Source organism: Oreochromis aureus, linkage group 3 (assembly GCF_013358895.1).
Source record: "Oreochromis aureus strain Israel breed Guangdong linkage group 3, ZZ_aureus, whole genome shotgun sequence".
NCBI lineage: Eukaryota > Metazoa > Chordata > Actinopteri > Cichliformes > Cichlidae > Oreochromis > Oreochromis aureus.
In genome coordinates, this window is record NC_052944.1 from 11893531 (window position 1) to 11911590 (window position 18060).

General features: G+C 41.9%; 2 protein-coding genes across 2 annotated transcripts; one reads left to right on the forward strand and one right to left on the reverse strand.

The window, feature by feature from the left end:
- Positions 1 to 4234: 4234 nt before the first annotated feature.
- On the reverse strand, positions 4235 to 5958 carry LOC120438864 (interaptin-like). The gene has a single exon (XM_039609345.1). It carries the CDS (start codon positions 5600 to 5602, stop codon positions 4289 to 4291), a length of 1314 nt encoding a protein of 437 aa, XP_039465279.1. The 5' UTR covers positions 5603 to 5958; the 3' UTR covers positions 4235 to 4288.
- LOC120433350 (neuroligin-2-like) lies at positions 5601 to 10887 on the forward strand. Its single transcript, XM_039599487.1, has 4 exons — positions 5601 to 5663; positions 7247 to 7400; positions 8167 to 8533; positions 9744 to 10887. Exons 1-4 carry the CDS (start codon positions 5601 to 5603, stop codon positions 10555 to 10557), a joined length of 1398 nt encoding a protein of 465 aa, XP_039455421.1. The 3' UTR covers positions 10558 to 10887.
- Positions 10888 to 18060: the final 7173 nt, after the last annotated feature.

Sequence of the window (18060 nt, forward strand, 5' to 3'; positions counted from 1 at the left end):
TGCTAACCAGGTCTTCATCTATTTGAGATTGTTCTCCTGAGGAAAGACAACAAAAACAAAGCACAAATATAAATATCACACACGTAACTTATTACAGTTGTATAATATTGTTATATCATTTAGTAACATTACTGCATGCTATATTATCATGGCATTTGATGGCTCACCTGGTCTTGCTCCACAATCGGTGTTCCCCTTATTCTCATGCAAAGCTCTGTAGTGCCTGAGCATGGATGAGGTGTTGTTGTTATATCCCAGCTCCCTGGCACATAGCAAACACTTCACCTTGTACAAAAGTAAAGACAGCTTAACATAAATTGTATTGCACCATCAGTATTATGAAAATACATCTTCTGTAGAAATTTATATACCTTGTTGGGAAGAATAAGATCAAAATGTTCCGACACAGGGGAGGACATCCTCCTCTTCTTTGCTGGCTCCATTCTCTCCTGACTTTCTCTCCTCACTCTCATAAACCTCCAAACTGTCTCCAAACACTCACTAACCACAACTCTCCATCAAACACCCACATTTTTGAATGAAGTCTGAGGGGTTTATATCGCTGTCATAGCTCGCGGCAAAGTTCGAACCACTTCATGAACCAGTCACGTGGTACAGCCGGGCAGCGAGACTTCGGACGTCATCATTTTCAGCTCCTCCCATAAATGAAGCAAGCCTCGATACGCGCGTCGCGGAAACGCCCCCTCCATTAGTCGACACAAGCTTTGAAGCCTCGATACAGAACGTCACATCACTACTAAACACACATCCTTGGGGAGCCCCCGTATTCATGGACTGGTTCTTATATAGCGCTTTTCTACTCTGTCCGAACACTCAAAGCGCTTTATACAACTAATTCATTCACCCAATCACACAAGCACTTCTTCTAAGCTCTTAAGTGCTAAGTATCTAACATTCATACACACTCACACTCCGATGGATGCATCGGAGAGCAACATGGGGTTAGTATTTTGCCGAAGGATATTTGGCAGCCAGGGATTGAACCACTGACCTTCTGGTTAGTGGCTGACCTGTCTTCAAAGCATGCCTCAAAGCGAGTGAAGAATTCGTTTAGCTCATCCGGTAGAGAAGTGGAACTGACAGCAGTCTGCGGAGAGGGGTTGTAGTCTGTGATGTCTGTATTCCTTGCCACATCCTCTGAGTATCTCTGCTGTCGCTGAAGCTTTGGGAAATCCTCCTGGAGTATTGCCTTTTCCTGCCTGAGAGGTTTGCCCTTGCTGTTCTTAGGCTCACCTCATCCCCAGCTCTGAAGGCTGCATTTCTCACCCTCAGGAGCCTGTAGGCCTCACCTGTGAGCCATGGTTTCTGATTGGCCCAGACAGTGATAGTGCGGGTCTCTGTGAAATCATTGATGCATTTTGAGATATAGGCGATGACAGTTTCTGTATATTCCTGAAAGTCTGTGGTATTGTCGTGTGTGGTGGCCTGTTTAAAGATCTGCCAGTCTGTGGTAGGAAAGCAGTCATGCAGTGCCTCTGAGGACCCTTCTGGCCACACATGTACCAGCTTACAAACTAGTTTGGTGACTTTGACCAGGGGCCTGTATGCTGGCATTAGCATAACAGTGATGTGATCAGAGGCACCAAGGAGGGGGAGGGCTTTGTAATCTCCTCTCTGGGCAGTGGAAACATTGTCAAAAATGTTGTTTCCTCGTGTGGGAAATGTAATGTCTTTATGCAGTTTGGGAAGCACAGTCTTTGGGTTTGCATGATTTAAATCACCCCCTAGGATGAGAAAAGCATCTGGGTGGGCTGTCTGCTGCTCACTGACAAGCTGATGCAGTTCATTCAGTGCCTCACTCCTGATGTTGTTATTGGAGCAGGGAGGGATATAGACAGCAACAAACAGTATGGCTGAAAATTCCCTCGATAGGTAGAACGGTCTGCACTTGATGATCATAAGCTCCAGCAGAGGTGAACAGTGTTTGCAAGCCACAACTGTATCGCGGCACCAGGCATCATTGATGTAAACATAGAGTCCCCTTACTCGAGTCTTACCCCCTTCAGCGAGAGCTCTGTCTGCTCGAAAGCATGTTAGCCGGTCGAGTTGAATGGTGCTGTCGGGAATGTTGTTGTTAAGCCAGGTTTCCACAAAGACGAAGACACAACATTCCCTCACTGACGTCAAGGTGGACCGAATTAAGCGTCCATGATCCAGCTTGTTGTCCAGGAAGCACACGTTGGACAACTTGCTCTACCTCATGAGTTACAGCCACCCCAGCATAGGCCCTTGTGTTGAGTCAAGTCCTCATTAGACAAGTTGTGACCACAAATTTGACCAACCTATAAAAACAAACAAACGAGAAAAGGCCACTCGCTGATTTAATCGCTCTTGAACTTGATCTTGGATTGGTTTGAATCCACTAGTCAGCTCAGGTGAGTCAGGACTTTGCATGTTGTCAGTGTGCAGTCCACAGACATGTAAGTTCAACTGGTAACTCTACATTGGCTATAGGTGTGACTGTTAACGTAAATCATTAGATTAGATTAGATTAGATTAGATTAGATTAGATTACATTAGATTAGATGACTCTTTATTGTGTCTCTTAGGAAAAATTTGTCTTGGATGAATTAGGGGAACAAATGATTGTCTGTCTGTATTCACCCTGTAATGGACTGGCGAAATGTTCAGGGTGTGCAGAGGAGGTGAGAAAGACATAAAGAGAGAGGAACTACGTCTTTAGTGGGGTGTGGTGTGTGGCTCAGCAGGCTTTACAATTTCGTCTTAATTTACAGTGCTTTTATCCACCCCGTGTTGTTAAAGAGGGCCACTTTTGCTTATATTCATCCCCGTATTTCATTCTTGGACTTTAGTGCAGATGCTTTAAATGGATCACAGATGTCTTACAGCGGAACAGAGTGCAGCTCCTCTGTTCACTCTCAGACTGAAACAACCATTTCAGCTCTCATCCTTTCTCACTGCTCTCACAACTTTCTTCTGACTGGTGGCTTATTATAAACAGAAGGTGTGAAAAGCAGGTGGGTGGAGCTTCTTTGCTCATGGCCAGAGCTGTGTGCCTGAGATGACTATATTATATTATATAATCTTAACTGCCCCTTGGTCCTTGGGGATAAATAAAGTCTTTCTGACTCTGACTGATATCAAGGATATTTGTTGTCTCTGACATCACACAGAGCCATAAGTATAAAAAAAAACTGTCAAAAAACAGCAGCTGAAGACTGTTGTAGGGCAGTTTTACACATTTGGTTTACTCTGGGCTGAATCTGCTGATAAGCTCGAAAACTTGTAGTTTTTTCCCTTCGTTTATTTCTTTTCACAGAGAAAAACTTCAAGTGAACCATATGCGTTGCTACAAACCACGTGATAACGTTTAGTCTGCTTACTGGCCAGACGTGTGCAGACCAGGAGCAACAAAAAATGAAATACAGGATGAAGGTGTTGTTCTCTGGTCTAGTGAATAACATGGAGACTCGTTTATCTGTGCAATTTTATTCATTTACAGCAAATTGGTACAGTTTGTGTACTCTGCACATCTGTGGTGCTCTGCTGCATCACACAATGTGAAGCTTGGAGGGAGGAAAAGCAGCTGGCTTAAGAAAGGAAAAAATAGAACTTTGACATCTCAGATGAGCTTTATCCCAGTCCTGCCTCCACTTTTTGGAGCTAAACAGTCATGACATTCTCATAATAAATAAGATACTGCAAATAATTATTTCTTCATATGTGCGATTGAAGTGAATTGAAACTGTGTATGCAATGTATGCAACTGTTTTAAATATTTGGCCTAAATAATTTTGAATGAGCCTAAACATGATGACCTAACTAGTGATACCCTGACACACACACACACACACACACACACACACACACACACACACACACACACACACACAAGCATGTTATGCTGGTTTCAGCTGAAACAATGTTTCAAACCAATTTCTGGGGTTTTTAGTTCACCATCTATGAGGCTTCAAGAAGACAATAAAAGACAGATCTGAATGTTTGAAAATGTTTTGGAAAAATTCTGTAAAGATGAGACGAAAAATACTCAAAGGATAAATTTAATTGGTTTATTATTTAGATAAGTTGAAAGAAAAGTTAAACAAGCAAATAATGAAAAAAGGTAAACAAGTAAATAAAGAAAAAAGGTAAAATGAAGTAATAATGAAAAAAGTTAAACAAGTAAATGAAGAAAAAAAAAGGTAGAGGAGAGAAAACCCCAACAATCCCCTCTGAGCAAGCACTAGGCGACAGTGGGGAGGAAAAACTGCCTTTACACGGGCAGAAACCTCCGGCAGAACCAGGCTCAGGAGGGGACAGTCAACTGCCGGGACTGGTTGTGGGGGTGAATAGAGGTGGAGCAAGACGAGGCTACATCAGGTGAGGAAGCAGCAGCGTCTCTCCTCCGGAACAAGCGGAACCATTTTGTCTTCTTTTTCATGCACTTTTCCACGAGCGCTTTTTTCTCCAGGATGAGATTTCTCAACTCATCGATTGTTTCTGTGTTTTGCTTTTCAAGTTTCTTACATCTTTGTTCCACCTCTTCTAATGTTGCTTGTTGTTCTTCAAGCTTGTCTTTGAGTTGTTTGGATGTTGCCTCCTGTATCAGCTTGTCCTTGTGCATGTCTGCATTTCTCTCTTGGACTTCTTTGTGCTTGTCTTCTAACTGCTCGTTTCTTTTCTGGATTTCTTGGAGCGTGAGCTGCAGGTCTTCATGTATTTTGTCTTGTTGTTGTTTTTGTGCCTGCATTTGAGTGTTTTCACGCTTCAAGTTATTGAATTCCACCAAAATCCCCTTAACAAGCTCGGAGTTGTTTCTTGCTATCTGATCGATCCTTTTCTGCATCTGTGAGCAGCGTTTCTCCAGTTTGTCCTTTTCTTCTTCCACTTTAGTTACTTTGTCCTCCAGCTGATTACAAAACTCTTGCAGTTTTAGATTTTTACACTCAAAGTCCTGGACAATACGTTTTCCTTCTTCCAGTCTTTCCTGCTGTTGCTCTTTCTGTTGAAGAAGGTCTTTATTTTGGCGCAGTGTTTCATCCAGGCTTTCTTTCAGCATTTGGTATTTTTCCTGCATGCTCTTCAGTTCGTGCTGCAAGTCTCTTTGCTTTTTGTCCTGCTCTTCCTTCTGTTGTTGGATTTTTCTCTTTTCTTCCACAACTTCACGGAGCTGTCTTTGGAGCAGCTGATCCATTTGGTCGATGTATTGGAGATCCCTTTGTGTCTTATCAGTCATCGTTTTCTTGTCTTGGAGCTGGTTGGTCATTTCTTTTAGTTCTGCGCTCTTTTGCTTATTTTCTTTAATGAGGTGCACAATTTGCTCTCGGGCCTGAGCAAACTTGATTCCCCAGCCCTCATTAATAATTTTTATGTCCGGCTGGCGCTGTTGTCTTTCTTCCAGCTCTTTATTTTGGGCTTCCATTCGTCTACACTTGTCCTCCAGTTGAAGTTTCTCATCTTCAATTTGTTGCATTTTTTTCTGGAGAAGGTAGTTTTCCTTCCTACTCTCCTCTAATGCCCTTTGGAAGGATGAGACGCCATTTGGGGAAATTGGCCGGCCACGCCAGGAAGGAGAGGCGGCGTAATCTTTTTGAACTGGTTGTTTGTTTCTTGGAAACATGTTGGAGTTTCTATACGATGACTTTGAAAAGCTTTCCAAATGTTTCTGTGGTGAACGTTTCGTAGGCTGCAAACACAGATGCTGCTGAAACGAACTAAAACTTGCTGTGTCTCACCCCTATTTAAGGAAAAACATCAAAGGACTTAAGATTCTTAAGATCTCCCTATGACATCATCACTCCCTAAGCCAATGAGATTGTCACAAGACATTTTGGAATGGGGTATTTTTTTTTAAACTGTTTTCAAACTTAACTTAAAATTTCAGTGTTTCCTAGTTGTGGAGTATTGGTTAGTCCAGTCGATTAAGAAATTAATTGTCACAAACATCCCTAATATTATATAACAGACAACAGAAAACAAGACAGTTTTTTTTCTACGCAATAGAGCTATAATAAAAAAAATTTTTTAATTATCCTACTTTTTATAAAAGAGAACATTTATTAAAGAATATGTATTTAATTAAAAATCTCTGTTCATCTAAAGCAGGGGTCAGCAACCTTTAAGACCCAAAGAGCCATAATTGGCCTACCTGGGGTTGAAAGTCTCGATAAACCGGCGAAACGCCGTGCAGGAAGAGATCATGTCCCTGCAGATGAAGCACTCGGAGCACGACGCTCACCACGACATGGAGCCCCTGCGACCCCACGACATCCTGCGGCCCCAGCGATGAAAAAATAACAAAATATAATTTTATTTGTATATTGCAAAATCACAATAATCTTCCAATTTAGAACTACAAGTTAAAAAAAAAAGAACTAACATAAATAAAATACACTTCAGCTAAATACTAATTTATTTTCCCAAACCACGCGGAGCCGCACTATAAGGACTAAAGAGCCGCATGCGGCTCCGGAGCCGCAGGTTGCCGACCCCTGATCTAAAGGGTTTAACAAAAAGGGGGAGCTTCCTGCTCGAAAATGAAATGTCCCCATTTTATGGGTTTGGGTGCTTAACTAGTTAAAAAGAACAAAAAAACAAACAAACATCTGTCTCCTATTTTTTTTGTGTCACACAGGAAAGAAGCATCAATATCTGATGAGAAGACATTAATTTGTTGGTGTTTGTGGTGTTTGGTGCAGTTTTCCTGTGTTCTGGGTTGTTGTTTATTTCAAATGGAGATGAAGATCTCTAACAAGTTGATTTGTTCACATTTGCACATCTTAATTTTTAAGAGGAATGTGTTTGTTGAGTTTGTACACTATATGCATGTAAGGCAACCGTTTCCTTTTTCACTATTTTTGTGTGGTGCATTTTTCTCTTTTAACAAAAGGGGAACAAAAGGCATTTAAGTCGTCCTAAGATGATTTGTTTAAATGTTTACATGGTCTTACTGAGGTGATGCAAAGTGAAACATACTTTCTTTTTTTGGTAATGTGCTGGAAAAGCTTGAAAATGGACCTTGAATGTGCTTAAAAAGTGCTTGAATTTGACCCTGAAAAATGTGTATGAACCCTTCATATATTGCAGTATTCACAGTTTATAGTAGGAATTTCATGCCAACAGCTATTCTTTATTTTGTTTACTGGGAAATGAAATGCTGCCAATTCACAAAGCTGGTTTTCAGCTGCACTTCCTGTTGTAGACTTGTGATGCACACAGGCTCTGTTCCAGCACTCAGCATGTTCTTCCTTATTTTCTCCACCAGGGGGAGTTCCTAAACTATGACATCCTGATAGGAGTGAACCAGGGAGAGGGGCTGAAGTTTGTGGACGACAGTGAGGACAACGACGGCATCTCAGCTGCGGCGTTCGACTACACCATCTCCAACTTTGTTGACAACCTCTACGGATACCCAGAGGGTGAGGACGCCACCTCTGTACACTGCCACTTTTTCAGTTATTCCATTTTACAGCCTCCTCTCACTTAACTGCGTTTTGCAGCAGCATCAGGTTTTGTCTTATTAGGAGCCGCATTTGTTTATTTGTTAGCATTTTTCTTTTTGCTGTATTCATTAAAATAAACAGATAATCGTGAAAATGACAAATGTGGGCAATTATCAAAGCCCACATTACAGTTCTGACAGCTTGAGTTCACATGAATTTTCAAAAGAATATGAAAACCTGTGAAAGTGCTTTAAGCGTTTAAAACCTGCGAGTAAAGAATGGAATCAGTAAAATGTAAAATGTGAAGTGAATCAAACAAGACAAGCGTGCTAAAGAGAGCCACCCATCCACATCACGGCGTGTCTGCGCCTTAACCTTTGAGGCTCTGTGGGCAGTAATGCTATCATCCCCCAGGTAGTCGGCTCCCAATCTCAGCGTCGTTGTTTCTGACAGATCGGCCTGCGAACCCCTCACAGCCGGACCACAGTCACAGTACAGACATGTTTGGATAATGCAGCCATACTTCCTCTCTACTGCCTGTCACTCCTTCTGTTATGTGAAAGACTTTTTTCCTCTCTAGATTTTCACTCGCTTCCTGGCTCTTGGTTCATCTCACCAACGTGTGCTTTGGTTTCATATCTTTCGATCAGACCGATCTCTTAAAAATGTCTCGCACTGCTGTTACTTTACTCTTAGCAGTTTTCACTTTTATCTTTCTTCCCCTCCTGTGCTTCTTCACCAGGCAAAGACATCCTGAGGGAGACCATTAAGTTCATGTACACAGACTGGGCGGACAGGGACAACGGCGACATGCGGCGGAAGACTCTGTTGGCCCTGTTTACGGACCACCAGTGGGTGGCACCAGCTGTGGCCACTGCCAAACTCCATGCTGAGTTTCAGTCCCCAGTTTACTTTTACACGTTCTACCACCACTGCCAGACCGAGACGCGGCCCGAGTGGGCCGACGCCGCGCACGGAGACGAGATACCTTACGTGTTCGGCGTACCGATGATCGGTGCCACGGACCTGTTCCCGTGCAACTTCTCCAAGAACGATGTGATGCTGAGCGCTGTGGTCATGACTTACTGGACTAACTTCGCAAAGACTGGGTAGGCCTCATGTCATAGTAGTGTAAACTGTAGCTGTTACGGTTTGTTCTCTGACAGAACTACAGGCTTATCAAGCAAAGGTGTTGATTTAGCTGTAGACTTTAATGTGTTTCCAAAGTGTTTCCGTTTTGTTACAGTTCAGGTAAATTTATCTAAGTCTGTTAACATGTCACAGGACTTAAATGCCTCAGGGCTCAGTCTCTGTAACACTTTAACCAGATCAAATTAGTGATGATTTAAATTAAACATAATCTCAGATTTTACAGTTTTTTGAAGAAGTTGAAAGAAATTAAATATCATTCAATCTATAATTTGAGGTAAAGAGAGCGAGAACAATCAAATTACAGGAGAAAGAAACAAAAGTTAATGAAATGTAGCAGCGACATGTAAACACAGTTGGATGATGAAGTCAATGCATCATGGGAAGTTTCCCACTGCAAACTGAGCCTATATCAGCAGGACTGAGGGTCGTGTGCTCCAGCTTTAACTATAGACTCTGTCAAAAATGATCAACACAGATGTAACATGAAGAGCCTTTCAAGAACAGAGAAATTGTGGTGCGGTGATCGTGGTCCCTTCAGGTCCCCTGACTGATCACTGCTAGAGAGGTACAAAGAAAAAACTGAGATATGTAATTTATTAGCGCCTATATTAAGAATGAAATGTTTCTTAGGATCAGCTGTAAACAATTACAAAACGAATTACATTAAATTAAATTAATTAAACATTAAATTCTTTGATCTATTGAATTTTTATTGTGTTAGAAATCCTAAAGTGTTTCTACTGTTGTCATGTGCTTTGCTTTAACACTCTAACAGGCGATGCTACCATAGAACTGTTGCAGTAAAGTATGATAGTGGTGCAATAATAGCAGCCTCTTATTATGGGCTGAATCTGCCGGGTGACTTAGTTTTATGTCATCTTTTTGTTTTAGTGTGAATCTGTAATTAAAATGCGTATAGCCTTGTAGTCCTCTTGAATACTTGAATCTGGGTTGCTAGTTTAATTCCCGTGTGGCTTTGAAGAATTGAACATGCTGGTTCACCAAAAGCATCCAGATCCCAGAGCAGCCGGTTGGTCTTAGATAGTTTAAAGGTTGCACAGAGAATGGGCCTCCTGTCTGTATTCAGTGTATTGATGCCACATGTTACTTATAATGGAGACTGAGTATAACTTTGAACTGAAACGTTTAACCTTTATGCTCCATCAGGGACCCCAACCTGCCCGTCCCTCAGGACACCAAGTTCATTCATACCAAGCCCAACCGCTTCGAGGAGGTCATCTGGACCAAGTTCAACTCGAAGGACAAGCAGTACCTTCACATCGGTTTGAAACCTCGTGTCAGAGACAACTACAGAGCTAACAAAGTGGCCTTTTGGCTGGAATTAGTCCCTCATCTTCACAGCCTGCACGACGTGCTCTTTCCCACCACTACGCGCTCCCCTGCAGGCCATGTCCCCGGCACCACGAGGCCCAGACCCACTCGTCATCCTTACCCTACCTTCCCGTCAGATCCTGAGCCCGAGGGCTCAGAGCGCCCGCCCCAGGACCTCTTTCCCGGAGACACCCGCGACTACTCCACCGAACTGAGCGTGACAGTTGCGGTTGGAGCGTCGCTCCTCTTCCTCAACATCCTGGCCTTCGCCGCCCTTTACTACAAGCGTGACAAGCGGCACGAGATGCGCCGGCACCGGCTGTCCCCTCAGCGGGGCGGCCCCGCCAACGACCTGGCTCACAGCCAGGAGGAAGAGATCATGTCCCTGCAGATGAAGCACTCGGAGCACGACGCTCACCACGACATGGAGCCCCTGCGGCCCCACGACATCCTGCGGCCCGCCTGCCCTCCCGACTACACCCTGGCGCTGCGCCGCGCCCCCGACGACGTGCCGCTGATGACGCCAAACACCATCACCATGATCCCCAGCACCATCACCAGCATGCAGCCTCTTCACGCCTTCAACACGTTCCCCTCCACCGGCCACAACAACACCCTGCCCCACCCCCACTCCACCACCAGGGTATAGTAGGGACAGGCCCGACACAGCGCCACCTAGGGACCAGGAACACTGGCTCTGCTACCGCTCTGGAAGGGAGGCCTCTAGACGTGGGCCTTCGTTCTGTCCTCTTATTCTCTTCTTTCTCCAAAAGCAACTACACCTGCTGCGTCATGTGCTGTAAAACTTGGCAGCTCCCTCCACTGGTGGCATGTGGAGGTGCAACTGAAGTGTACAGCAGCAGATGAGCAGTTTGGGTCGGGGTGGGGTGGGGTGGGTGACTCAGATCTTTCAAAGATACTGTTTTCAAAGACGGTCTGCTGTTTCCAGGCTCAAGACCTCCAACATTCGTCAAAGGGACGAATGCTGTCTCGCTCCTCGCTGTTTTCTCTTTTTTAGCGTCATCTCTTTTTCCATCTCCTGTGTGTTATGTGCACATTATGCTTCTCTTTTCTACATCCGTGTTTTATTACTGCTCTCTTCCTCTCATGTGACACGCCTCCCTTCTGCTCTTCTCTAAAATTCCCGATCTGCTGAGCAGTTTGGAGGGGAGGCGACACTAAACATATAACTATGAAAACACTGATATCTTTCATTCTACCAGCATTTTTAGGTGCCAAGTAAGTACTGCTGTGTTTGCTTTCTCATCGAGGGAGAAGAAAAACGAAAGAAAAATAGAGTATCACTATTTACCGTCAACTAACAGAGTTCTGTCATGTTCTCATGACAAAGTGCCAAACTGGCCCTCAGTCGTGGTTTTCTTTCTTTCATCTTCTCTTTCTTTGTTGTTTTGTTTGAAGCATTTGTTTAATTGTTGTTTTTTATTGTGTGGAAAGAATTTTTCTGAAAATATAGATATAGAGAAATGATATTATATATAGTTCTATATAAAATGTGTACAAAGGAGAAAGTATATAAAAGGGTTTTCTCAGTGGGGGATCTATGCATGAATTATTTTTAAAGACGCGGGGAAAAGGACACTGTACCTGTCGATGCACGTTTCCCAAAATCTAAACGAGTCATATCGCTCCATGTTTGCTACTTTTGGTTTTTGGTTTTCTCCCGCAGAGTAAGAGCATCGCAGGAGCTCCTGAAGTCAAACGACGCCTCCCAGCACTCATTTATTAAAACGGAGTCGATGCCAAAAGTCTTAAACGTTAGAATCAAAGCAACAGCTGTGAACTCAGTCATGGTGTCATGTGCAGCCTTCATCTTACTGTCACTACTTTTTCTTGTTAGGGTACGTGAGGTAAAGCGTCCGTCGATGTAGCTTGATTGTACAAAATTATTTTTCTACGTTATTAACAAAACAGAGCAGAGACTGATGCTGCTCCTGTCTGACCCCTTATTTCTGGCACATGTGTATTCTGACTGACGTGTGTGTGTGTGTGTGTGTGTGTGTGTGTGTGTGGGAGCGGCTGTCACTGTGTGAGTGTGATATCACATCTGCATCACTCAAGCGTAGGCGGGTCCGCGTCAGACAACAATAAACAAAAAGCAGAAAAAGTCCAACAGTAAAAACTCAGACTCCAGCATGAGCTCCTTCCTGCTGCTTAACCAAACACCTTCCTCCATATCATCACCGCTCCCTCCTTCCTCCTATCTCCATCCTGCACCACCTTTGTTATTTAACACCGACCCCCTCCACCCCCAAACTGATAATCAGAAAATCTCCCAAACACCTGACTTCACTGTGTCGACACCGTTCCTCACTATTTCTGACCTCAGTTCAGCTCTGCTACTATCCTCACATTAAGGGTTCATTCACCTGCCTGCAGATGATCTGTGAGCTCGTCGGTTGTAAATTAAACTCTAAGCACACTGAGGGTAACCGGAGGCGTTCAGGGCCTGCAGTGCAGAGCTGCAACATGAAAAAAGGGATGGGGCTCAGATCTCCTGAACAGGGTAGAAACAACACGGTGGGTTTGTGCTGTTTGTGATTCCTGCTCCGTCACTCTGGTGGAGACGACTGCAGCTCAGCAGCGCTCCCTGCTGATCCTCTGATGAAGATGTCAACAGTATGTAAACTGAGCTGATGTGCTGCTGTTTGAGCCCACATGGTAGCGTACGTCCAGTATGGGAGAACTTAGTCACCGGTGCTGTCTTTGCTTGTGCTCTAGCTTTAGCCTGTTTGTTTGTTTTCTATTTTATTACTGCCTAAAAGGGGAGGTGGGGGAAACACATGCCTGACTTCTCCTGTCAGAGGTTTTGTAAGCTCACTGGAAGGGAAACGTGCACAATGTAAATCATAAAACAACTGACTGGGGCTGTGCTGCAGGTGGATCAGTGCTGTGGACAGTAGCTGTGGAAAAGAGACTGGACAAAGACTCTCAGCCTTAAATACAGGACAGAGGATGATCCCATCATCTTTCAGCTAACAGTGTGGAGCAGAAGGACGGCCGGCTGATGCGTCCATACGAACCCTTTTGTACTCACTCCTGTGTATAAGGAGGCGGCGAGGGGTTGTGTAGTTAACCTCAGCACCACACAGCTACAGCAGAGGAGAGAACACAAACCAGTCCTTTCATTCGGCTCGGTTCTTTCTCCTTGTCTGTTTTATAAGCTAACACTAGAGGGCGCCATTGTGGCACATTCAGCGCTCACTCTGAGGTCACTGGACAGAGAAGAAAATACCAAACTGGGAGACGGATGGAGACGAAACATCTGGAAGAAGATCAGAACTGTACATTTTTAAGTGTAAGAAAAAAAACAGACAAAATATTTGTAAATATTAAGTTTCTTGTTTATTTTGTTTTGGGGTTTTTTTGTTTGTTTTTTTGGAGTGAATGAATGATATGCTTATTTTGTGATGACAAAAGACAACAGGTGCAGTTTGTAATGAGAAGAAAAAAATGGCCGTTAGCTTGAGGTTTCAAATGAGTTCATCCTGACTACCGATCAGTTTTGTCTTTGTTTTTTCAACATTTATTTTATTTTTGTCATAACGTTGATCGTTATCATGTGACCATCCTGTAGCAGGAAGGTCGCTGTAGCAGAAGTCATCTCCACTGAAGCCCCCTCACAGCAGAGGGCCAGTCATGCTGTTTATTAGGATTTGCTAGTTTTCAGTGAGAAAAAACATTTTCATGAAGTTTTAAATCGTTTCGTTACAATTTTTCTCTGCGATTGTCATAAATCGTCGTCTTCTTTTCAAGCCTTAGATGACTTTTATTTTGAAATATGAGTCTTGTGATCAGAGATGAATCTGTGCTGCATGATGTGCGTAACATCAGAGCGATAAAAGCCAGCTTTGCCTTTCAGTGATTCGCAGTAAGGACATAAATGACCTAAACAGAGACTGAAAAAAAGTGCAGTCAGTTAAATGTTAGCTCACCTAACATGTAGCAGTGTTTACATGTAGCCATGTTTGACAGACTCCAGGGCTTTGATACCATAAGATGCCTCATATCCTCACAGACTCATGAGATCACACAGGTGGTCTGACCTGCTCGTGTCACACTGTGCTGTCTGTCTGTCTGTCCGTTGTTTTTCTCGTGCAGTGATGTTATGTAGCAGAAAAACAGTTGGATGCTCGAAAAGTGCAGAGCGATGGGTGACGTGTGGAGTACATCACAGTCTGTGTGTGTTCAACAGCTGTTAGAGCCACACTTTGTCCTGTCTGTGGTTTAACTGCTGGATTTATTTTATTTCAACACTCAAAAACTGTCAGCAAAGCAAAACATGATGATTGGATGATCCCGTGTCACTTCCACAGTGTCAAACGTGCACAGAGACAGTGACACCCACAGAGAAACCCTCAGCTTGGTGTCCATTGCAAATCTGCACCTGTTGTCTTGTTTCTACTTTCTTTGTTGAACTCAGAAACTCGAGACTTGAGATGAAGAAAAATGTTAAATAATGGAATAAAAAAAAAGATGATTATTAAAAAAAAGTAAAGTAAAATTATATAAATAAATGAGGTGATGATATTTCTGTTTACTTTAGAAGTTATTATACACTGTATGCTGTGATTCTGATCTGGGAAACATTAAAGACATTCATAGCCAGGCTGCTGACTTTGTCTCTTCATTCAGAGCCTAACAGAAGTGCTGTGACAAACGATTTACCCCATCCTGATTTCTTAGCTATTTGCATATTTGCCACACTTATGTTTCAGATCATCAAACAAATTTTTATGATAGATGAAGTTGACCAGAGTCAGTATAAAATAAAGCTTTTACATGTATTACTGGGAGGTCGGCAGCTCCTCCACTGCTTGGCCCTCTGTGAAAACAACTGGGATCCAGCTTCCTGTGATGCTGAATTTTAGAAGTGGGGAAAAAAAGGTTGATGTTGTTGTAATCTACAGTGAAAAATGTCATAAAACAGATAACAAATTTGCAATTTTCATGAAAAATTTTTTCATTAATATTAAAAAAAAAACTAAGCAAAATACCTCCCCCTGCTGGCCGCACAGAGAAACAATAGATAAAACCTGAGAGCTGCACAGTTGCAGCAGTGTGGTTTACGTCATTCTGTTGTCAGCCTGTTTTACACATCAGTGGTTTCTTATTGAAAAGTAAAAAGATCTGAAATCGTTGTAAATTCAGCTACTATTGTGGGCTGGGGATGATTTACACTTAACATTTTAATAACTGGGTACAGAATGTCATAGGCCCACTAAAAGTAACAAAATAAGCTAACATCAAATACATTTACTGTAAACACATCAGAAGGTTATTTATGTGGCAAAATTAGATCTATACAAAATGTTGCAGGGAAACAGAGAAGGAGCTCATATAGGTTTGAGTTTTATTCACATCTATTGTGCAGGTACAAATAACAGAGTGGAAAACTTTATATTTTTTGTTTGCAAACATTAATTTATGAAGATTAATTAACATGAGTGTAGCACAATGTAAAGGTGAAAGCAGTATTCTGACACGACAGTGCAATCAAAACACATTTTGCCGCTACAATCTGTGAATAATTGTGACAAACAACTGTCATTTTAATATTGGACAAAATAGTTGTGCAGCCCTAACCTGAAATATGCTGTTTGTTCAGAATGAAAAAAGTTAGTCACGGGTAAACATTTTAATCACATTTATAGATGCAATATGTTATGTCAGTTAAGACTAAATGTTACCACAAGTTCCCATCATCAGAGCACTATGAGGAGGTGACTCAACGCTATGGAGCAGCTGGCTCTGTACATTTTTGGACACTGATACTTTTAAAAAAAAAAATCTTCCCTTTGTGCAGAGCACATGAAATTTACTGCAAGTCCATTAAACCAATCATTATTAGAAATATGAAAGAAGGAAGAAATGAGATGCTTTTTATTGTTATCAAATTTGCTACTAAACCATACAGTAAAACTATACTGGGGGGAAAAAATGCAATCTTTTGAGGTTAGTGTGATAGCTTTAATTCCTATTGTCCTGCTTGATTTCGCAAAATAGAAACACTTTTATAGATTATTTTCTAAGAAGCTATTTAGTGTGAATATGTTAAACTAGATACTGTTCTCACATTGCCCCATCTGCAAAATGCCTCCATGTGTAATGTAGTATAACAACCATGAGGTTGGTTTTCTGATTATTAAATCCAGAGATCTACAACACACCTCTGTGTTTGATGGTGTACTTTTGCATTGTATCCATAGCTCGCAGCACTTTTTTCAGATGTTTATTATTTTGCTTAATCTCTTAAAATCCATTGTCACTGTTGAGCCATCGTGTCAGTCCTCTCAGTCCAAAATGAAATCTTAAGTTTCGGAGAAATTGACTGTGTAGCGTGAGGCTAAAACAAAACTCAAGCGCTGAAGCAAAGGGAGTGATCCCTGTAAGCTGTTCTACCAAAGCAGATGTGTGACATGTGTGTGTGTTTCTTCAATTTTCAGATAAGATTTAGCACCTCTGCCACAGACAGCTGCAGACAGCTGTGGGCACACTGGGGTTGTTATTAGTAATTTCCTCCAGTTAGCCAGGTAGTACAGTTATAGTCAAAGTTTTAACAGTGGCACCACTTGCAACACTAAACTTTTATTTATTTGAAAACAAACGTTTTGAAACTTGTGAAATTCTGTGAAAAACAAAGTAACGTAGTGCATGAAGAACAAATTTTGTGACACATAAGTGCTGATGTCTAAACACAATTCATTACATCTCCACTCATTTTTATAAAAGAAGTGACTGTCTTTCATATTCTCTGACACTGACCTAATTATTTTATATTTCATGCTCAGCTACAAATGTTACTTCACTGTCACACACACATCACACATCCTACCATTTGTCTGTGATTTTTGTTGCTCAAATAGCTGTTTAGTCTAATAATATGTATTTTTCAATGTAATTGAGCAGTTGTCCTGTCTGTTCCTTGGTTGTTTGAGAAATGCTCAATGCAGTTTTTTTCACTCTAAACCAGACAGACCATTTTAGGAATTGCCAGTCATGCTGCTATCCAGAGTAACAATGAAATAAAATATCCCTCTAGACTGAGGATATAATATTATATATAAATGTCAAGAGATTTATTCTAAAAGACACTTCTTCAGCTGAGAGTCTAAGGGTAGAAACACACAGACACGCTGCAGTTTTTACTTGCAAGGGCGGTCACAGAGCGCTCACACGAGAGAGGGGGCCCTGTGATCAGCACTCTGTTACTGCTCTGGTCTTTATTTATATACAAAAGTAATACAATAGTGAATACGTCTGTTCATAGACGGAGGAAGGTTCGTGCGTATGCAGGTGTATGTGTGTGTTGTGGGATTCAGAAGGGAGTGAAGATAAGAGTGGTTCAGCTCTTATTATCGCTGTGGGAAGACACAAAGAAAGAGAACAGAACAAGTTTTTGTAGTGAACAACAGTCTAACACATCAAAAGGTCATCATGCAGTATTCTATCATATGCAACCTTATATCATTAAAAGCTTATACTGACTACTAAGAACAATTTTCTATTGACAATAACAAAACCCAATTCTACAATATCATACCTAAAAAAAGAGTGTGTGAATTCAAATGGTCTAAAGAGGGTATTAAATACTTAGGAACTTTCATTCCCATATTCTCGGGCCACTTGTTTGACAAAAATTATAATAACATTATTCAGCGTATCAGCAATGATTTAGAGCAGTGGTCTATTGTCCCCCTGTCTCTGTTAGGTCGAGTTGAATATATCCGTATGAATGTTCTGCCCAGGCTACTCTATTTATTTCAGATGATACCAGTTGAAATCCCAAAGACAATGTTTGATAAGCTGAATGAAAGAGTTTCGAGCTTCAGGTGGGCTAAACAGCAGCCTAGAATTAGACTCAAAACCCTGCAGTTGCCCAAAATAAAGGGGGGCATTAATGTACCTAATTTTAAATATTACTACTGGGCTGCACAAATAAAACCTTTGCTGACATGGTTGCAAAATGATATAAATACTCGCTGGCTCAAAATAGATAAAAGTAAATGTCCTGAAACACTAGAAACACTACCTTTCGTAGAAAAACCTGTAAAAGAAATGGCAACCTGGACAAAAACACATTAAAAAGTTTGAATAAAATTCAGTCAGCACTGGGACTACCAAAGTGTCTTTC

Excerpts from the sequence above, each read along its gene's own strand:
- LOC120433350 (XM_039599487.1), top strand. The coding sequence starts at position 5,601 with ATGTTGGAGTTTCTATACGATGACTTTGAAAAGCTTTCCAAATGTTTC. Across the intron at positions 7,401-8,166 it reads CCTCTACGGATACCCAGAGG|GCAAAGACATCCTGAGGGAG; the intron begins GTGAGGACGCCA and ends CTTCTTCACCAG. Across the intron at positions 8,534-9,743 it reads ACTAACTTCGCAAAGACTGG|GGACCCCAACCTGCCCGTCC; the intron begins GTAGGCCTCATG and ends ATGCTCCATCAG.
- LOC120438864 (XM_039609345.1), bottom strand. The coding sequence starts at position 5,602 with ATGTTTCCAAGAAACAAACAACCAGTTCAAAAAGATTACGCCGCCTCT.